The sequence below is a fragment of the Meriones unguiculatus genome, chromosome 11, assembly GCF_030254825.1.
Source record: "Meriones unguiculatus strain TT.TT164.6M chromosome 11, Bangor_MerUng_6.1, whole genome shotgun sequence".
Classification (NCBI taxonomy): Eukaryota; Metazoa; Chordata; class Mammalia; order Rodentia; family Muridae; genus Meriones; species Meriones unguiculatus.
In genome coordinates, this window is record NC_083359.1 from 59,623,480 (window position 1) to 59,646,466 (window position 22,987).

Sequence of the window (22,987 nt, forward strand, 5' to 3'; positions counted from 1 at the left end):
GCTCAAGGGGCCTCAGGGGTTGGAGAGAATCTAGGGCTGAAACGTATTAGCTACATGATACACATTGGTGAATAACCTTGCTAGATCCTGTCTGTGGCTGAGGAATTGAGTAGCAGTGAAAAGAAAGGAAATAGATTAATTTCTTTGGTGAAGGAAATCTCAAGGCAGCACAGAGCTCAGGCTACAGCATGGCTATGACTTACAGCTCTTACTCAGATCTACAGTAAGAGAGAAGAGAAACACAAAGATGTTAAGTTTGGCAGAGAAAGTTTAAAGGTCAAGACAAGATGCACCATATAGGTAGAAGAATATGGCTTATGGCTTCAAAGTAGACATGCAAGTAGACTGATGATGGTTAACACTGATTGTCAACTTGAAAGATCTAGAATCACCTAAGAAAAGTTCTAGGCATGCGTGTGAAGGAGCAGGGTTAACTGTAAAGGAAAAACGAGTTGCTAATATAGAAATGCAACACCAAAATGCAATACCATTCAATGGTCGAGGGTCCTAGGTGGAATAATAATGAGTGTGAGTGGGACACTAACATCCATCTCTCTTTGTTTTCTGAATAGAGATGCAATGTATCCAGCCATATCAGGCTCCTGCCATGATGCTTTCTCTCAAACTAGAAGTCCAAACAAGATTTTTCTTCCTTAAGTGGACTTTATCGTGTATTGAGCCGAAATTATTAAAGACATTAAGAAAAGTTGCTATTTATTAATAAACATGTTTACCAAATGCTGTTTATATTACAATTCAGTATAGTAGAATACAATGAAAATTGAAGCTGGGTGCAGGGGTGTACACTTGTAATCTTGGCACTCTGGGAGGCAGAGGAAGGCAGATCTCTGTAAGTTCGAGGCCAGGCTTGTCTACCACGTGAGTTCAGGACAGCCAGGGCTAAACAGAGAAACCCTGTCACAAAGAAAGAAAGAGAAAGGAAGGAAGGAAGGAAGGAAGGAAGGAAGGAAGGAAGGAAGGAAGGAAATAAAGAGAGACAGAAAGAAAAAAAAGAAAAAGAAAAATCCAAAAAATAAAAGAAGAAACTTGTATGATAGAACATCCACGTAACTATTGGAAATTAAATAACAAAAAAGTTAATGTGGAAAACTTAGAAAAAATTGCTAAACTGTCTTTAAAATGGTTATGTTTATCATAAATAACAGAAATATCTACATAATACATAATCCACAGTGAAATTATGGGTATTTTAATATTCTTTGTGTTCACTTTATGTTTAAATATTTTCTTAAATTTATTTTAGTATTTAAATTTTGTAGTTGAAAACTTAAAAAACTTAATGAAAATAAATATTTGCCAAAGCAAAGATCTGCTGCTCACAAATTGCCTCCTAACACAAGCAGTAATTTCTCCACAGTTAAGTCATTTTGAAGTTGCAAACATCCTAACAAAAATTTGCTATAAAATATTGCTTTTCATCCCAGAGATAAAATGCCTGGCTTCAATTGTTGAATGTTCCAAAGTACTGCTGATCTGAGTAGTCCTCAGAGATCCAAAGTCCGTGTGAGCGCTGACATTACTGCCATGCAGGTATTAAGTATTAAACACTGTAATGTGTCTTGGGAAAGCAGTGACTATGGGAAAAAAAGACCTTACCAGAATTGTGTAGTCAGTTGAATAATAGAGATTCTCTACATAAAATTTGCATTCAGTCCGGTTGAAACTTTCAAATAAAGAATTTGCACTTCTGACTTCCAAAATGTAAAATGTTTTAGGGCCATTAATTTCATAAGGAGGTTCACATGTGACAGTTATAGCATTTTCTGATTTCCGGAAGACTTTTATTTCTTTGACCTCACTTGGACCTATCAAAACGAAGAAAGATTTATTATCTTAGTCTTTTGACATGTGAATGTAAAGCACTGATATCATGAGTACACTGTAAAGCATTTTCGGTATTTGTCTGCACACGAGAAAACAGACTCAAAATCTACTTTAAAACATTTAAGAATAAATCACCTATTCATTATTAACAAATAAGACATTCTTGAAGCCCTAAGCACATTCCCTGATGAGGATGCTGCGGAACTAAATAACAGTGAAAAGTGAGAAGGAGGAAGGCCGGGGAGGGTGCTTGAGAAACATAAAGGTTTCCTCTTTAGCACAGGTCCTCCTCCCATGTACCTGTGGGTCCTACTCAACACCAGGCGAGCTACTTCAAGCAACAAGTTACTTTCATTTTTTATGATATCCCAGAAACCTGGGAAGGCAACAAAAGCAAATAACTGTAGGACTTGGAAAATTTTTTCAATGCTCTTATTAGTTCTTTGAGTAGGCCATTATATATACATATATATATATATATATACACACAATATTGTATATATATACACACTAGATAGATAGATATAGATATAGATATAGATATAGATATAGATATAGATATAGATATAGATATAGATATAGATATAGATATAGATATAGATATAGATATAGATTGTATGGCATATTCATACACATACACCCCAGCACTTGCTCTAGAAGGCTCTGCCCTGCCACCCATTTGAAATTGCTCCCTTTCTTCTCCTTGCCGTATCAAGCTAGTTCTTAGGCTTGGGACCCACCCTAGTGTGTTGTCAGCCTACCAAGGGACCCGTTATTAAAGGAAATTGACTCTTCTCATGGAGTTACCAAATGCCAAATGTTCCAGAGATAATGGTGGGATTACTTGTACATTTTCCACCTCTATACTTTGTGATTTGCACATTTAAAACTTAAGCCTAGATGATGTGGAGAATGTTTTAACACTGAAGACATCCTCTCTCCAGGAACCCGGCACCTGTTAGGTCCAATAGTCATAGCTACATTCCCCCCAGACTCTTTCTTCTTCCCTTCCCTCATTGAGATTAGCAGTTAGCTTGGTCACCAATCTAGTTGCTACAATAAATTGCATGAATTTAACACAGGAAGCAAGACCATTGAAATTTCCAGTGAAAAACATGACATAAAATAAATACCAAAACTGTGGTATATTAGGAAATGTTTTTATCAGCTGTCCTGTAGGACATGATTGAGTGTCTAACTGCAGTTAGTCTTTCTAGATAATAAAGTGGGGATATTTAGCTTAAGTTGCTGAGGTGCTTAATTGCTTGAAGCACAGTGGCTGACGATGCTCCAGCCATGTTCATTCAACCCTGTGACTATATCTAATAATCACAGTGAACCTTGATTAGCAGTTGTTAAATAACTGTTTAAAGTTATGTAAAATTTTAGATGTTAGCAAATATGCCAAGCCAATTTCTTTTCCAAATGAAAACATCAATTCATCGTACATGAAAACAGAATTTGTTGCTCCTTGTCATTCACGAAAGAAACATTAGTAAAGAACTTACGAGCTGCTTTTGTCTGAAAGTAGCATGCCTGAGCAGTCCCATTACGTTGTACCTTCCCTTTGACATAAGCGAAAACAGACACAGCATAATGTGTATAGGGCTTCAGGTCTTCCACCGTAACATTGTTCTTATTTTTATCTGTCTCCTGACATTTTCCTAAATTAAAAAGAAAAACTAATTTAGTAAGTTTTTAGAGTCAGGATCCCTATGCAGATTATTTCTACATTATATGATTACAAGTAAACTACAAATGTTGAAAGACAAACACAGCATCTTGTCTCTCATCCATGATCCTAGCTTCAGATCTTCAGACGTGAATATACAACCTGGAGTAACTGCAGAAACCAAGGCAATAGAAAGGGACAGGGGAGGGGGTTTCTAGAGAGGGGAAAGGCAATATGAACAGAGAGTATGACGGCAATATGAAGAGGGAGATGAGAAATGTGGAGGGGTTTAATTGGGGTTAGGGAGGACAACAAGCAGGAGGGAGGGAAGAGAGACATTTAACACTAAGGATGTTTGGAGAAGAAATAGGCAATCATTATATTTACCCACAAGATAAAGGTAAGTGTCTATTCCTAAACAGGCCATAGGCTATGGACATAGGAGTCAGAGGCCTTCAATGGACTCAGAAGCCTCCTCCCTGAGGACTAGCTTTCATAAGTGTGAAAATGTGTTATGCAAGCTGCTAAGGAAGGGAAACACTCAATAGTTCTACACAGCTATGACACCTAGGAGCCACAACAGTGACCAGTGCAGCAAGGCATCACTACAGGTGCAATAATAACCCTCATCTTGGCAGTAAGCAATGCTGTCTAATTAGACTTAAGGCCCACCTAACAGGAGAGAAATTACACGTGGTATCGTAGACATAGCCAACTACATGTGGTTACGTTGGTCATAGAGTCTAGAGGAATACCGGCCCTGGCAGCTCCCTAAATCAGTATAGTGCCTAACTGAATTCTAAATATGTACCGTTATAAAGGAGGCTCGCCACTCATCAAAGAAACTTTGTGGCAGATGGAGAACAACAGGAAAGCCAGCACTGGTCAAAATGCAGAAAACAACTGACAGGGGAGAGTCTGGCTCCAGTTGAAGCTACTGAACCGTAGGCTCAGGGACAAGCAAGGAAGAGGGGGGAACAGAAAGAGTCTAAAAGCCAGAGGACCAGGAGGTTGGCTGTACAATTTTTGTCTTTCAGCTTTGAAAGGAAACCTACACTCATAAAACCTCAATAACATGACTACCTAATGAGACTTGAACAATTCCAGCAACAGTTGATGTCCCAACCCGGATGGGAGAGACCTCATTGGGCCTAACCTTAAACAGAGAGCTACAAACTATTAACAACTGCTGACATCAGGGTAATCCATCTTTCCTGGAGATCATCTTTTTGATTGGTTATCTGATATCAAATGACCCACCCTAAAACATATATGCAGGCAGCACTGAATGAACTCAGCAGGTGGCATTTTTATGTTTATATATTTTTGTGTATATGTAACAACAATTAAGGAAGAGGTGGCTATGAATCTTGGAGAGGGGATAAGAGAAGTACAGGAGGAGGGAGAGGGGAATAAAAGTATAGAAGGAAAGAGAGGGACATAGGATTATAGGAGAGAGGAAAGGGAGAGGAAAATGGGAAATGATCTAATGTGTTTTAATTATATGTGAGAAAACAGTAAAAATTATTATCGAAAAGTCCTTGAATAAAAAGAACCTGCCACAGAGGGCCTCTGAAAGGCTCTGCCCTGCAGACTATCAAAGCAGACGCTGAGACTTATGGCCAACTGTTGGGCAGAGTGCATGGAATGGAATCTTATGTAAGAAGTGGGAAATAGTAAGAGCTGGAGAGGACAGGAACCCCACAAGGAGAGCAACAGAACCAGAAAATTTGAACACAGGGGTCTTCCCAGAGACTCATACTCTAACTAAGTACCAGGCATGGAGATAACCTAGAACCCCTGCACAGATGTAGCCCATGGCAGTTTAGTGTCCAAGTGGGTTCCATAGTCATGGAAAGAGGGACTGCTCTGACATAATCTGATTGGCCTGCTCTTTGATCACCTCCCCCTGAGGGGGGAGCAGCCTTACCAGGCTGCAGAAAATGACAATGCAGCCACTCCTGATGTGATCTGATAGACTAAGATCAGAAAGAAGGAGAGGAGGACCTCCCCTATCAGTGGACTGGGGGAGGGGCACTCATGAAGAAGGGGGAGGGAGGGTGGATTTGGGAGGGGAGGAGAGAGGGGCTTATGGGGGGATACAAAGTGAATAAAGTATAATTAATAAAATTTAAAGAAGTTATGAATTCATATCCTGACACAACACAGAGCCCAGAGAACACTACAAAATCTTAAATTGTAATACTTTAGAATGGTTGTTTTCAACACACCCTTCCCCATGCTTAACTCTGATCTTAGAGCATCAATATGAGCTACTGCTCCAGGCTTTCAGGGAAGTTGCCATCAGGCCACCGATAACGACATTTGCCATTCACTCTGTTTTAAGGCTGTAGTAATTCATGCAGCCATGAGGACAGGGGAAGACTTTATTGTGATAGTGAAATCTAGGCTTCACATGAAAAGATGAGTGAAATTAATTGGACTGAAAGAAAAAGCTTTATATATTTTTGTTATATTAATATTTCATCCATGAACTTCTACAATGCTATAAAAGTATGTTACTGTTGAGCTGCATTGCCACAAAACATTAAAAATGAAAGGAGGGATGTTTTGAACTTACAGATAAACATGCCTACCATAGCAGGTGCTGGCAATATAAATGAGGATGTGAAGGAAAAACATCAATTTTCCTTAATATATGATTACTATTATTATATGATTATTATTCCAGCATGTGTTAATTGGGAAATCATTAGGCACATTGACATTTTGAGTAGAAAAAATATAACAAAGAAATCTTAAGCAGTGTGTTATTAGACAGAAGTTATAATAACAACATACCACCAAAGAGGGATCAATGGCTCTACATGTGGCAGTCACATTTCATGCGATGCATGAGTGAATTGATTTAACCATCACCATTGATATAAATTTGGTATTTGTCATATCATCTGATTTTGTGGAAAACTGAGCCCTATAGCAGTTAAACCACTTGTCCATGACCACAGGCAAGGAATATGAAGCCAGGATGGAGCTTAGGCATTGGGATCTGGAACTTGAGTGCCATCTGTACAATTTCACCTGCTCTCTAGAGAAAAGCAGAAGATGAATACCCACAACAGGCTGAACCTGACCTTTGTCTTGAGACCACACTTCTCTAGTGCTATTGGGGGTGCCTTTGGACCTTTGGGAACAGTATCAGAAAAGATTCAAACATACTTATTATTAAATTTCTACAGCAGAATATCACAATGAAAGAAGTCTCAATAGTAAGTAAGGGAAAGTAGTTTTTTTAGTGGTATCTTTTTCTCAGGATTTCCAAAGTTGGGGTACACTGATGTTACTTTCTAGCTCAGGTCTCTTTATACCTAAGGAGAAGTTTCTCTCTGAGAGGGCTGAATACAAAAAAGCTCAGATGACAGCCTCGTACCCATACCTCCTGCTATCTTTTTACATGGTGTCTGCTTTTTAGGATAATACTTTCATCACTGAGATGAGATCCAGGGGTTAAGCATACTGATCCTTAGATCAGCCTGGCTTTTATTTAGTGACCTAAATCCATGTGCTTGTATATGCAATCTCACAAGCATTCTGCATCAAAACACAGCTTCATAATGTAGTTCAATGAAACTTGAATTTTACCTAATGTACCCAAGGTGAAATTGTTCATTTTAGTCTTGAATAATAAATCTGAAGGATTTTTCCAAGTAACTAATGGAGATTCTAAGTACTTACAATGTCTGGAACTTTTGCTTCAAATTACTAAGGATTTCAAGTCCTGGTTGAAATGCTTCATCATGGTTAATCTTGAATGTCAATTTGACTGAATTAAGAGAGACTTTAAAAATTGGTAAGTCACATTTGTATGTCTGAGAGGTGTTGTGAGATGTGCCTGGCACAGGTTTCTGTGAAATGAGTGAGAAAGATTTCTCCTCGATATAGACAGCATAGTCTGAAAAACTGGGGCCTAAATGAATGGAATTAAGACTCTTCTTGAATGAGCATGCTTTCCCCAAGGTGTGGGTGTTTCCATCACCCACCTAATAAATATTTGAACATAGCTACAATAGTGACTCTTCAGGGAGCTTTTAGGCCTCCATCCTTAGAATTTGGTCCTGCTCTTCTGAGGTTCCAAACCTCTTGGACCAAACAGCTATGTGCAGCTGGCAGATGGACATTGACAGACAACCCAGTCTCAGACTGTAAGCTAATCTAATAATTGTTACACACATTCTCTTGATTCTCTCCCAGTGAAAAACCACTACTAACATACTCCATGAACACCCTTGGCTCCTTTATGAACTCAGTTACTTTGAGGTCTTGGAGAAACAAACAGTATGTAACAAATGAGCATCTTATTTCATTAAATGCTTTGATTTATTTTTTTCCATAAAGCAATAGCAGTATTTCCACCATTAAAGTCATGTATTCTGAAAGCACTTAGAAAAACAGTGATTTTGCCATCAATGCATTGAGGAGGGTGAGGGGAGAGAGAGAGAGAGAGAGAGAGAGAGAGAGAGAGAGAGAGAGAGAGAGAGAAAGAGAGACAGAGACAGAGAGACAGAGAGACAGAGAGACAGTCAGAGAGATACAGAGAGATTATCACAAGAAATGCAATTATAATTTCCAGACATGATCTCCTCTAAAGAGTCTTCATGGACACTATTTCATGCTTATCCCAATGAAATTACTGAAAACATGCTAGTATCAAAGGGATTTTGCAATGTCGAAATAGATAAAGGATCATATTTAAAAGATATACAGAATGATTCCTAAAACCATCACAGTCTCAAAATGTGCACATTGCACATTGCTTTTTAATAGCTTTTAAAACTCAGTCCTTTGAATGCACAAAGCTGAAAATGTCTCTTGTGCAATGACAGGGGAAGGAGGCTCTTCTGTTACTTGGTATCATTAAGTTGATGACACCAAAGCTGCAGCTCCTCAAGATAAAACATATGGTGAAATATGAATGTAACAATAGCAGTAAGCTAACCTGAAGGTGCTGGAAAATCATCTTAAGTCTATTAATTTGATTTTCATCATAGGAACAGCTCTCTTGAGATACTAGACCATATAAAAAAATCTTATAAAACATTACAAAATCCCCTGACAACCCAAGAGAGGAAATACTGGATATATTTCCCTCCTCTTATTTTCTAACTTTTGGATATGCTAAAACAGTTAAAATGTGAACTGATGAGATGAAATGTAAAGTTTAATTTAAAAGCATTCATTTAAAGGACTTTAGACATGTGCATTCTGAGTAGGGTTTTTCACCTGGACTTGTGGGCATAGTTTAGAGAACTTGCTGATGCTATGATCCTGCCATATCTCCTTGGTAGACAAACTGGATCTCACTGCAGTACACCTTAGCCCTCAGTGAGAAAACAAAGGCTGATCAGCCTTCGATTGGGGGCAACTCATTTTGATTGATGTCAGAGATCATGGACTGGGGCTGGCTTCTCCTGGTCTTTAAGATAGTCTCAATACACTTCAGACTGGGTGCTCAATCCAGTGACCAGCTCACAGTTTGGGGGAATAGAAGATACATGATATTACCCAATTTCACATTTGTTCCCCTTAAACCACATGCAACAATTATGTTTGGACAGTTGTATATTTAAGTAACAATAAGAAGGACCTTATACTAGCTGCAAACATGCAAAACTCTTCAAATTGTTAATAACTCATCCCATCCTTACCCTAACTATGCAATTCAGTATAGATTTAGAATTTTTAGACTATATAGAATTAAAATAAACATTATATACACTTAATTTTACCAAATACTCTGACATAAAAACAGTGCCGTAGAGAATATATCAAAACAGAAATGCAGCAAAATGGAATACTAGAAGGTTCTTTAAAACAGAAAAACAGTGTATTCCTGGAGAAAGCATGCGAAAGATCCATAAAACACCCCCATGAAGCAGACATAGTTGCGCTTTGTTTTACCTTAGAATTTCCATTTCTCCTGTCTTATCAATCTAACTTTTGACTTCTCTCAAATACACTATTTAAAATTCTTCTCCATAGGGGCTGGAGAGATGGCTCAGCGGTTAAGAGAACCTGCAGCTCTTCCAGAGATCCTGAGTTCAATTCCCAGCAACCACGTGGTGGCTCACAACCATCTATAATGGGATCTGATGCTCTGTTCTGTCATGCACGTGTACATGTAGATAAAGCTCTCATATACATACATAAATAAATATATTTAAAAAAATTCTTCTCCATAACAGTTGGGCTAAAAAAACAACATTCTTCTTAACTTTTTTTTTAGTCATTTGATTGTTAGGATTTTAAGAATTAGGAAAAAAATAATGCTGTTGTAATGTAAGACAGTTTACAAAAATAGTTCCTTAGATTCCAAATATTGTGATTTATGTCTGGTTCCTTCTGGCCAAACACAGTGAGGATTCTGTGAGTACTCAGTTCATTCTGACTTTAAAGCAGAGGTAAAGGGCAGGCAGCTCCGAGAGTCTAGTCCTTCCCACTATGTGCTATAAATGTTCTAGTTATTTGATCTTCTCCAGGAAATGTTTGTTCATCTAAGCAGACTGATTTAAAGCTAGTCTTAGCACACCTTAGGGCCTACACTGATTTCTGAAGTAGACTATTAATGAAGTAAAATTACCCAAGTTTCCATCTGAAGTGGCTAAATGGGATTTTACTCTTTTATTCACATAGTGTGTGTCTGCTTGTTTATCTGGGTGCCTGAGTTATGAGTTCAAAATAGTACAGACCAATTACATAGTATTTGCAGGATGGGAACATGCATTATTGGTAAGAAATTTTTCTTTCATTGGGGTTTCAAATGTAAAGATAAAATTTAAAACAGATTAAGAAAAGTAAGCGTTAGTAATATTCTTGCTTTTTACTGCATCCGAGGCTGGAAAGTCTGTGGTGGATGACAGTTCTGAAACTGAGATGAACAGGAGTTTCTCAAAACCTCCATAAAAGCCTCATAGCTCCCTTGCTAAAACAGTAATTACAGCATTTAAAAATTCTTGGTGTTGCTCTGCAGCGGGAATTGCGTTTTGCAGAATTACCTGATTTGGTCTTATTAGAACATAACATGTATCCATGGACTTCAGATGAAGGGTGTGTCCAGGTAACCCATGTTGCGTTTTCAGTTGCATGGTCACACTTAACACTCCTGAGCTTTTCGGGAACTGTTAAGAGCAAACAAACAAACAAAAAAAGACACTGAAAAATACTATTTACATAGCAAGCTTGAATCACTAACTGCCACCTTTTGATTGCTTTTGAACTAATGAAATCTCAGTGAAGTTCTTAGGCGTATGCTCTTTCCTTTGGATCAGTTCCTTTACCGAATATATTTTGCTTCCATACAGCAATAGGAAATCGAGACATCCCATTGATTTGAAGAATACTTGGGAATATTCTCTTCTCATACATACTATTCTTCAGATATTTTGGCATTTTGAAATATTGCTGTGCCAAAACGTTTAAATAAAATTATAGTATAGCTTGATGAGCAATGTGTTATACATTCATGTGTTACCATCACAATATAGAACATTTCTATTATCCTTTTTTGCCACTTGTCTGTCAAAATAAACCCTCTTGAGATACACCACATATTCTCTGATCTACATTCTATTGCTGTAGTTTGAATGTAACTTTATATTCATCACATATTAAACAGAAGTATTTTGAAAAAAATGATATTGCATTTAATATAGCACCTGGATTTTGTTTTTACACATGGTATGTCCTTTTAGTCATCAGTAATGCTATGGCCTGATGTTGACTGTCACAGCACGTCTTGGTGGGATCTTGGGGAGGTAAGGCCTAGTCTTCTGGTCATTACAAGAACACTCTCAAATGGAATCAATGGCCCCCATTCTTCTCTTTTCTTTTTCCTTCATGACACAAATGATGATATACACTTCATAATACACACTTACATTTATCATCTAGTGTCCCTACCAGAGACCCTATGCTACTGGGACAACCAGTCTTAGACTGAAACTTCCAAATGTATAGTCTAAAAGAATATTTTATCTTTATATGATAATTGTCTCATTAGGGCAAAGAAAGATAATTATTGTTCTTCATTAGCTTACATTATATTTTATCTATTATGAAGGACCATGCATGGAGAGGACCTAGAACCCCTGCACAGATGTAGCCCATGGCAGCTCATTCTACAAGTGGGTTCCCTAATAAGGGGATGGGGAGGCAAGAACTATATCTCTATATCTGACATGGACTCAGCTGCTGGCTCTTGAATCACCTCCCGCTGGGAGAGGCAGGGGTGGGGTGGGGGACTGAACCAGCCTTACCAGGCCAAAGAGAAAGACAATGCAGCCAGTCCTGATAAGACCTGATAGGCTAGGGTCAGATGGAAGGGGAAGAGGACCTTTCCTATCAGTGGACTAAGGGAGGGCCAGGGGAGGAGAAGAGGGGGGCGATTAGGAGATGAGGGATGGGGCTACAGCTGGGATAGAAATTGAATACTTTCCACTACTGGATGCATCTCTGTGGACCAACTCTGCCTTGAAGATACAACCTTCCTTCTTTCTCGGGTGGATTGCTACCTCTCCATCAATAATACTGTCAGTCTTTTGCTAGTGGATATGAATACAGTCTTCATCTTATTCTCACTTTCAATTCTCAGGTGGCTAATAATGTTGAGCATTTTCCATGGGCTTGGCCACCATTTATATATCGTTTGTGAAATGCACAGTGGAAATGCTTTCCTATATTTAAATTAGAATATCTGGTGTCCTGTTTTGTTGCTGAAAGGGCTTTTTGATATATTTTGAGAAATTTCCCATATCAAATAAATAAACAAATCATGGATACTTTCCTACAGGATACAATTTATATGCTATTTTTTTCAACAACTTTAAAGAAAGGGAGTATTTAGCCATGAAGTCAAATTTATGGATCTTTTTATGATCTTTGTGTTTTTTTCTTTTTTTATTTCCTGGAAAAACTTCTACTCTAAGATAGAAAATGAGCATCCCACATCCCACATTGTTTTGATCGGGTCCTTTATAACTTCAGCTTTTAGAGCAGCAGAAGTTTGTGTGTGATGAGCCACAATGTCTGATGTCCATTTGATAACCTTTTCTATAAAGATATTACAACAATTAACTGAAATGATTTGTATTTTATCAAATATAAACATTGGTTTTCTAAGAGTTTCATTATGTTACATTGATTTTTCAATGGCTGTGCTAATCTTTGTTACTTATTTGTATGCCTCTGTATTTGTGCACATTCATATGCTCGCGTGTGTGCGTGCATGTGTGTGCATGTGTGTGCATGTGTGTCCATTGAAAACATAGGTTTTTTCTTTCTACCATGTGTATGTTGTGAACATGATCAGGTCTTCAGCTTGGCAGCAAATGCCTTTATCTACCCAACAATCTTGCTGGTCTTACTGAAAGTTTTTAGTACCCGCATGAAATTAAACTCTTCTGTTTATCCTGTAGTTTAAACGTCATTTTGGAAGGATAAGGATAGACTTGGGTTTGGGTATCTTTTTTTTTCTTCAACTATGAAACAAATTACAGTCATGCTAGTGTTTTGTTTTGTTTTGTTTTCAGAACTTTTATGATAAAAACAACGCCAAACAAGTTTGATAAAAATGGCAGATTGCAAAAATCAATACAGAAAAGTCACTTGGATTTTTATACCCTAATAATATGTGAAACAATATGAATATGAAATTTAGGAAAAATATTATTAGAAGCAAAAATAAACCTAAACCAGGAATAAATTTAACAACAAAAAGTAGAGGAATAGAAAATCATAATGTTGGGTTTTTGTTTCTGTTGTTATTGTTCTGGTTGTTTTCAAAGACGGGACTGCGTGTAGCTCAGGCTAGCCTTCACACACTGTGTAGGTTTTACTAGGTTGCCCAGGCAGGCCTTCAACTTGTGATCACCATGCCTCAGCTTCCCAAGCAGCTAGGCTAACAGGTGTAAACCATTTTATCCAGCTTTTAGTGTCTTTTGTATTTTCTGGTGTGTTTTTTTTTTTTTAATTTTTATTTTTTTGTCTTCTCTGTCTCTCTTTTCTCCCTCTGCCCTTCTCTGTCTCTCTCCCTCTTCACTTCTGTCTCTCTCTCTCTCTCTGTGTGTGTCTCTGCCTCTCTTCCTTCCCCTATCCTTCCATCCCTTCCTCCCTTCTTTCCTCTTCCCCTTTTCCTACTGCTTTTCTTCTCCTCCTTTTGCTCCTGATATATAAGAATTTTTATTCTAGAAGTGTCTTTACTCTTTGTGAGCAATGACATTTTTTGTCCTCTTCTTAGTTGATTCATTAATCATAATTTTAAAAAATTAACATTTACCAGCAAATTTTAATTTTATTTGGAATTTTTCACTTCTTTCTTCCAAAATGCTGTTAATTTCTAGAATCTCTTTCCATTTATTAAGACTTACCTTGTTACCAATTGTATTGTCAGAAATTTGACAACTACAGTCCCTATTTTATATTCAAACATCTAGATTTGCCTGGGTTTTATCAGTTTCTTTCCTTCCTTTAGTTCTATCAGAATCAGGGCATAATTTGGGGAAGAAGTGTAAGAATACAAAGCGAATTGTGTTATAAAAAGAATGGAAGAGAAAATGAGGAAAAGAGGTATAATCTATGTCCACCATTTCAACTGTTTCCAGTAGTCTTGAAAGAGATTCAATTTGAATAACAAAACATAAACTTTATTTAGGTTTGTATTACTTATTTTTTAAATTCACCTTAAAATTCATTTAATTTTTTTTCTATAATTCTATACCATTATTTTCTGTGATTCTCAAAAAAAGATGAGCCCATAAGAAAAACAGAAATTGTATCTATTTTTAAGTATTAACAATGTACTTACTTCCCAAATCCGTCTTCTCATCTTTTTTTTCTCTTAAAAGTATTACATTGTTATAGAAGATTTCCATATCACATTTGTAAATATTGTTGGGAGTAAGGTTGGATAGCTCAACATTTGGGTCAGCATCCTGATTGTTGACTACCCGAAAGAATTGTTCACTGCCTGAAAGAAGTAGAATTGCTCGTGAGTAGGAAATGATATATAGTGTAGGGATTACTTTTCTGGTGCCATGTGTTTAGGGTTTAATGTTTAGAGTGAAGCCTCTCCAAACGGTGAAATAATAAGCCCAAGATCCTACAAATAACTTTCCATATTCAACTTTGAGAAGAAACCAGTATCATATCTTATTTTTAAAAATTGATAACACTTTATAAATATTTTCCAGTTTTGGAACAAGCTTGCAGCATAGCCCAGCATCTACCTGTTAGCATGTTGATGACAGACAGTAAGGGTAATACTTCTGCCTTGGTGTGTGTGCACAGAGGTGCACGAACCTCTCTCTGTCTTTCCAACTGTGTTCTGGCAAGTGGTTTGCTGTTATAAGGTACAAGAGTCCACCTCACTGAATTCAATTAAAAAAAAAAAAACCTCACTCAGTAGAAACCCAAGTTCATTCCTAGAACTGCTTGTTTTTATCATGGAAGTCTGAGAAAACAACCCCCAGATGTGTATAAGATTGTGCTTCCTTTCTGAAGATTATGGATACCATGGTTTTTTTTTTTTTCTTTCAGCAATGTCTGGTATATAACAGTACTCAAGAAAATTATTTTATTCTGTTTTTTTTTTTTTTGGCAATATTTACCATCCATAGGTTGTTCTTTTCAGTTATCTATTTCGTGAATTTGTCTCTGTGGCAAAGGTACTGGGCTTATTTTCTTCTAATTTACCACAGACTATGGAGGGTGGGAGGAGGAGAGCAAATGTACAGAAAGAACATTCAAGCCAAGTCTGGAATAACTTCTGATGATCAAATTTCTCTGCCCAGTATCGTACCTGAACTACAGTTGAATGTGTATGAAAGTTTTGTTCTGTCGCAGGAGAAGTTCTCTGTTTCCCACTCTAGACAAATTGAAGTGTGAGCTTTTTCTTTTGTTGTGCAGACATTCAGCTTAAAATTCTCAAGCCCTGGCAAGAAAACATTGAAGTGCGGTTAGGTTATGGTTTCTGATGTGAAGTTGTACAATTTCTAGAAGCCCAATCTTGCAAGCATGGGATGGCACTTGGGGAAGTCTAAGAACTCCCAGGGTTTGATGCTTCTTGATTATATAGTTCACAATATTTAAAAAACCTTATTATTATCATTTATTACAATTTATTCAATTTGTATCCCGATTGTGGAGCCCTCTCTCATCTCCTCCCAATTCCACCCTCCTTCTCCTATGCCCCTCCCCTACTCCACTGATAGGGGAGGGCCTCCTCCTCTTCTAGCCAATCAGGTCTCATCAGGGCTGGTTGCACTGTTTTCCTCTGGGGCTGGGACGTGGCAAAGCTGCACCCATCAGAGGGCTGTGATCACTGAGTTCATGCCAGAGAAAGTCCCTGCACCCCTTGGAGACTGAGTTTATGGACTACATCTGAGTTGGGGTTTTAGGTCCTCTCTTTGCATTGTCCTTTGTTGGTCAGGGCCTCCAGGACTCAGTTTTTATGGCTCTGTTGCTCTTCTTTTGGAGCTCCTGAACTCTCCGGGTCTTTCTATCTCCCCCTTCTTTCCTAAGATTTCCTGCAATCTGCCCCTATGAGTCTCAGCCTCTGCTTTGATATTTCGATCAGTAGCGTATTTCAGAAGTCTTTCATAATCTTAATTCTTTGTTTCAGTTGACACATAATTATGCAAATTTGTGTACAATATAGTGCTTAGATATATCTCCATAAAGTGTGGTTACCATTTATAATTTGTCTGTTACCTAAGACATTTGCCGTCCTTAGGGGAGACAACATAACTCCATACCACATATTTTAGTAGAGATGTCTTCTTTTCAATAGATTCCATGCCACTTTTATAAATCAAACACAAAGAAGCATCTAGATAAAATTACCGACTATCATATTTGAAAAAAAAAAACCTTTGTGGGTTTGATCCTTGTTTGTTGATCTGTTTGGGGTTTTGGAGACAAGCTTTCATCTCACACTGTAGCTCAGGCTGGCAGGAAACTCATGATGTAGCCTAGGCTGACTCTGAATACCTATAAATACCCCTGCCTTGGCCTTCCATAGCCTGGGATTACAATTTTGATATTGACATAACTAGAGGTCTCCTTTTGATTTTTTCAAAAACATTAGATGTGTGACTTTGTTCTTTTCTCTAATAAACATGAAAACTTCTGCAAAAGAAAATAAAAATAAAAAAAGAAAACACTTTGAATTTAAAAAGAAGTCCCAGAAATCTCGTCTATACTTCACAAGATAGGCTGCTTCTAATCCATTGGAACCACTTTTTAAAAAACATTTTTTTCTGAGACTGGGTTTTTCTGTGTAACCCTGAAAATCTTAGAATTTGCTCTGTAGACCAGGCTAGCCTCAAACACAGAGCTCCACCTGCTTCTGCCTTTGGAGTGCTGGGATTAAAGGTGTGTGCTGCCACAACCCCCATGCCTGGAAGACACTTGGTAAAAGAAACAAGAGAAGCAGGTGGGGTGGTTAAGTGTGTATTTCTTCATGCTTGCTGGGTTGTCTTATCAAAGCTGACTTCCTATCTTCTCCAGCCACAGTAGCTCCAAGGAGCCCTAGAACACCCAGGAAATCACACTGTTTTTCTGAGTACACAGACAGAAGGACATTGGCCTTCACCTGGTGGTACATCCAAGCCTACAGCTTTGGGTGGGCTACATGAGCCGTTAGACACATTGACTTTTTTCTGTGAGCACGGTGCCAGACGTTCACAAGCGTTATCCTCACATACAGGGTTTTCTTTGTCTTCCAGTGCTGCTTTAAAAAGCTTAGTTGTATTGTCATAGATGTAACGCACAGTAATGCTCTCAAATATTTTATCTGGGAAAAAAAAAGAAAATTAGTATTGTCATTATTCAGAATGAGTGAGACTGCATTGGATATGAATGCCTTAACGGATTCTTTTGGTCTTAAAGGAGTGAATTTATTAAGTATTCACAAGCAGAAGTGAAAGAATAATTAGCATACAGCCTATAAAAGCAGAAGGTAAGATGCCAAAATATCGTCAGAGTATAGATTATAACACAATATCCCTAAGAATATGAAAAATAAAAATGTATCATGTATCTCTAGGTCATTATTTCATAATTCCCCTTTCTTATGAAGAATCCCAGTTTATGCTCAGATGATTATTAGGTTGATATCTATGTTTCCTACTAAACTATAAAGTCCATAAGAATCAAAACTACTATATTTTGATCATCTTTAATTAAAGTTCATGATATAAAACGTCTGCTATTAGCAAGAATTCAGTAATACTGGTGAACTCATATTCAAAAATTCTCTTGCTTTATAACTTCTCTTGTTTTTGAAAATCTTTATAAATCATTTAATTCTCTCATTATTAATTATTCAGAGACCATAAGGTCCAACTCAGTCCATTACATATATAATATCATTTCATATGATAATAAATTCTTCATAAACCCTTTTGGTTAGTATTAATAATTTCTATTGGCTTGTGAAATTTTCTTTTAATCAACTGTTAATATACACTCCCATTTTTAAATTGTTTTCAGTGTGTACGTGCGCTGTGTATGGGCATGCATGTATACATTGTCATCTGTGCATGTATGTGAGGGAGTGCACATGAGAATGCGTGCATGGGTACGGAGATCAAAGACTGACATTGGCATCTTCCTCTCTTTCCCTGGATCTAATGTTATGAGACAGGATCTTTCTGTCATCTGACAGTAGAATCAAGCCAGCACCTCCAAGGATCCGCTCACCTCCATCCCGTCAATAGGATTACAAACAGCTGTACCAAGTTCCCCTTTCCACGTGGATGTTATGGATCAGACTCATGTCCCCTGCTTGTGTGACAAGCACTTTACTCCCATCTATTTACTTGTTCTTATTTTACAAAACAAATAGAAGCTGACATTGACTCTGAGCAAATGGGGACCCAACTCCAGTGCTGAGACTCAAAAGAATACAGAAGAATAACACTGACCCTGAAGAAAAACATGGCTTCTATCACAGGGCAAGAAGAAAACAAAAAAAGATAGTGACTCTTAAGATTTAGAACTGGCCATGGGAAATAGAAACAACAGGTAAAGGTTGAAATCTTGGAAGGAAGAGAGAAATGATCAAAATGCTGTTCCCAAGTGACAGAGGCTGGCTTGGGGTCAACAGACTTACCACAGGGTATCTTTGGTTCAGTGGTAGCTGTAATAAGAGATAAAAAAAAAAAAAAACAATCACTGAAATATTCTTTTTTTTTTTTTTAGAATGTGTCTGCTGTGTTCAACTTTGGGAATCTGCTTCATAGACTTTCTATACACTGGAAAGTCTACCTACTTAGATTTATCACATAACCTAGCTTGCTTAATATCTTATTTTCATCTCATGCTTACAAATGATATAGACTAACCAGCTAACTACAAATTATCATCACTAAAGTATACAATAAAAGCAACTGTGACTAGCAATATGTAGACTTTTGGGTACAGATCTGATGTCAGGATGATGAAAGGAACAAATTCCTGCATTGCCAAAATATTAAAAATCTTCATTTACTTTGTGAGTCTCAAACTAGATTTTCATAATTATAACCCCCATAAAGCAGCGCTGTGCTTTTGTTTTTATTTTTATCAGATGTCATTCATAAGTTAAGGACTGCTTTGCTCCCTGGTTTAACCTCTGTATGCTCCCCACACACAAGATACAGGTTTGCTAACTGATCTCACAGTAGTTGTCTTGTATTAATAAAGGCACTTAACTAAATGTTTCTCAACCTTCCTAATGCTTTAATATAGTTCTTCCTGTTGCAGTGACCGCCCCAACCATAAAATTATTTTTGTTGCTACTTCATAACTATATTTTGCTACTGTAAGGAGTCATAAATATCTGTGCTTTCTGATGTCTTAGGCGACTCCTGTGAAAGGGTAATTCGCCTCCCAGGTTGAGAACCACTGATTTAACTGAAAAGGTGGGGGGACTCTGGAGCAGCTAATCCTCTCAGAGTTGGAAGAATCTGGAAAGAATGGTTGGCTTGGCAATACTGGCTTCCTGACCATAGACAACATCACTGCCACAGCTCTTCCAAAAGATACCTCACCTCCATCTTCATGCCCCTTTGATAAACTTACTCTATCACACACTGCATCTGCTCTTCAAAGAAATGAGTTCTAACAGACTTGGCTGTTGCCTATGTGAGCCTTAATAACCACTCCACCATAAACTGGGACCCTTCATAGGAAAAGAGAATTGTTAAATAATGACATAGAAGCACATACTACATGTTTTCATAGTCTTGGGGAAGTTGTGTTATAATCTATAATCTGATCTTGGTAGGCATGGCAGTGACATTATATCCTAGTGGTCTCAACTATGGCTGTGCTGCACCAGTGTCTAGATTCTGCTTTACTACCATTAGGATTATACCTCTAGATTTCACAAAGAAAAAAAAAAAAAAACCCTTGTGGTAGAGAAAGCCAGAAAGTCTGTGAGATATCCCCAGCAGTGGCAGCAGTATGCCTACATGACTGAGGGTAAGATTGTCACCTATTGTTGTGCTTGGAGGAACAGTGCTTGTAGAGCCCAGAGTGGATGGTGCAGGGGTGGTAAGGCTGGAACCTGCAAGGAAATGAACAAAAGGATAAAGGTGAATGATTTTATTATCTTGAGGGTTGAGGAAAAACTCCTCAGGCAAGATCATTTGCTAAGTGATTCTTTCTTAGTTTGAATTGATATGTTTCAAAAATAACAAAGTGGGCCAAAAACTTAAGTAAAAATCCATTCAGATAACACACACTTCAAGAAATTTTAAATATTATATCACCACTTAAATGGGAAGTTATTCATTCCTTAGTTTGATTCTTATCTGAAAAAATAATTATCCTCAAACTATCATTTTCTGTTGAGTTACAGTTCTCCTTATTTTGGATATTAATTAGACCGATGGTCGCTTTTCTTCCATACATTAATGCCAAATCTTTTGCATGTTCAGTCTCATATAAATTTTATGAAATGAGTATTATTAGGAACACTTTTACAAAAGGGAAACTAAGTTATATGTACTACATTGTCTAGGAAATTCAGGCAGTAGAATTCAATCCTAGAGCTACAAGTGTTAACGTATATCATCCTTTTCTTTTTCATGAACTTCACAAGATTAATAATAAAATCACACTATTCCCCCCACCCAAAGTTTTCTCATATGTTTCTTTTGCCTAATTTCTTATCAAGATAAAAAATATTGTGGAAAATTTGAAAATAGTGCCTGGAGTGAAATAAGAAACTCAAGTTTGGAGCCTCCATAAGCTTAAACATGTGTCACATAATGGTCACACCTGAGGAGACTTCTGTGGTGTTGATGTTGGAGGTGTGTGCAGGTGAGGCAGCAGAGCTGTTGTGTGCAAGGCTGGGGGTGTCTTCAGGAAAGACTGTGCTTGCAGAAAAGGTGTCCGGTGTAGTCCTCTCCCCTGGTAAACCTGCAATCAGAGGGGTTGTCATGCCACGTGCTGACATGGATGTGGTTTCTGAACTAAAGCAAAGCAATGAGCTATCTGATATACCTACTACAGTATAATATATAGTCAGACTCTAACCCTAACCCATTCCATAATCTCAATTCCATAGAAAGGGTTGTCAACATGAGAACTCCCAGAAAGATGAACTCAGAAGCAGACATGTGAAAAACTGTACAGCTTGGGTTCTAGTTGACAGGAAAACAACAACAACAAATATTTTTGCCTTTGGGAAATAGCTTGGATAGTCCAAAGAGGTCAAACATCTCAGGAAAGTGCTGCCTTAGAAAGTATTAAAAATCTTTCAAAGAGAAGAGAAGGATTTTGTATTGGAGATGCTAAGGACATACAGAGTAAACGCAACTCTGAGTGTAAAAGGATTGGTTGCTAAGGTTGCCCAGGAGGAAGAGGGGCCTGGCACCCGCTGAGAATCTTAGGTGGGTGTGCCTCTTTGGGTGGGGAAGCCCTGTGTACAGGTGCTCAGCATCGATTTTCCTAAAATTGAGCTGAATGCTCACTTGTATCTGAGCCCCTGGTGTTTCCTTCTTTACTGGCTAATGGTCACAGTAGTACATTTACTAAGAAGGCTCCCACTCAGACACCAACTTAGTTTTATACCAACACACTGCCCATTATGCCGATAAAATCCCCTTAGTTCCCAGTTGTTGGCAAGAGTGTTGAGTGATATAGCTAAAAGAGCTACATGTCTGGCTTAGACTTTCACTCTCAGGCTTCAGAGCACTTCCTGCCTGTTGTGTGCTACCCCCACACATCACGGCCGGAACACAGGCATAGGCAATCAATGTATGCTCATGAATTACCCATCAAAATGACTGGCACAACACCAGCTGCCGTGGAGAAAGCAAAAGAAATCTGAGCTAGCTCCTATTGTTCGATGATTTCACTGTCACGATCTCTAGGTTCAGCGACGTGAACCGAGGCTTGCGCATTGGCTCATGGTTGGTCTCTAAACCTCTTTGTTAAAGAGTACGCAAGCATCTCCCAATCGCAAAGGGGTTGAATCCCTACGTCTTTGTGAGCTTATTGTTTGAGAAAGGGAAATGAATCTCTGCCAATGGAATTTGTTCCCGGCCCACTCTCCAAAAGCTGCTAAACTCCATGGTTTAAGGAAACCATGGGTAGAACGAAAACAGGAAGCATCCATTCAGTAGTTCTGGACACAGTGGAGGCTCCACAAGATAGGAGAGTAGGAGGGTTATGAATGCAGCCTGTTACAGTGTCATATACACAGAAACTAGCCACCTATGAAATCTCCAAAGCAGCCAGTTCTACTGCTAGCCTTCCTCCACCATCTCTACTGCTTTCCTCTTTCCTACTCTTCTCCCGCCTAACCCCCTCTTGTGTCTCTGAAGTCGAGGCCTCCACTATTACCCTTTTCAGAATCCCTAGCTTTCCTCCTCATTGAAAAATATTCTCCTTATTAAATAAGTCATCTCTGCCCCCCACTTAAAGATGGCATTTACCATTTTAATTATGTGTATTACACTGAATGGATCTCTTAATTAAGAAAATTATCCAATATTCCAAGAAGAATTCTTTGTTCCTGGCAGAACAGCTTGTTTGTGTGATAGGAAGCCCTCAGAGTATGCTTCTTGTTCATGGCTTCTCTCTTTCCCTGACTTCTGAGTCTGCATTTGCTAAAGATCCATTTTTAGCAAATGCATCAGATTCATTTCACTCTGCTGGAGTGATGGGAGCAGATGAGACCACTCTTTGTTTGTGGTAGTTTTTAGGCCAAAGGAGAAGTATTATTGTTTCAAAATAATCCTATGTGTTAACTTGGCCTCCTAAAGCAAGACTTTCCTGTCAGTCAGCAGGCCACTGTTACATTTCTAACTCACTCCAAGCACTCAGGCCACTGAACGTACATGGATTATGGAATTATGACCTGAGAAAGGACATAGTTATATTTCTTCCATATAAATGGCACTAAGACATTATTTAGACTCTGGTTTGGAAAAAGTAAAGAAAGGATATGTTGCATTGTTATAA

General features: G+C 38.1%; 1 protein-coding gene across 5 annotated transcripts in view; it reads right to left on the reverse strand.

Moving 5' to 3' along the window:
• Ptprc (protein tyrosine phosphatase receptor type C) overlaps positions 1-22,987 on the reverse strand; it is a 113,217-nt gene that overhangs the window by 29,254 nt on the left and 60,976 nt on the right. For 3 of the 5 annotated variants that reach the window (XM_021655930.2, XM_021655929.2, XM_021655926.2), the window contains 8 exons: positions 20,010-20,081; positions 18,645-18,671; positions 17,124-17,324; positions 15,330-15,461; positions 14,337-14,498; positions 10,531-10,653; positions 3,354-3,509; positions 1,618-1,826 (listed from right to left, as the gene is read on the reverse strand). In XM_021655930.2, the coding sequence (XP_021511605.1) occupies positions 1,618-1,826; positions 3,354-3,509; positions 10,531-10,653; positions 14,337-14,498; positions 15,330-15,461; positions 17,124-17,324; positions 18,645-18,671; positions 20,010-20,081 (1,082 nt within the window). Of the gene's footprint in view, positions 1-1,617; positions 1,827-3,353; positions 3,510-10,530; positions 10,654-14,336; positions 14,499-15,329; positions 15,462-17,123; positions 17,325-18,644; positions 18,672-20,009; positions 20,082-20,797; positions 20,939-22,987 lie in introns of all 5 variants that reach the window. The other 2 variants (XM_060364380.1, XM_021655931.2) reach the window with 1 other exon arrangement.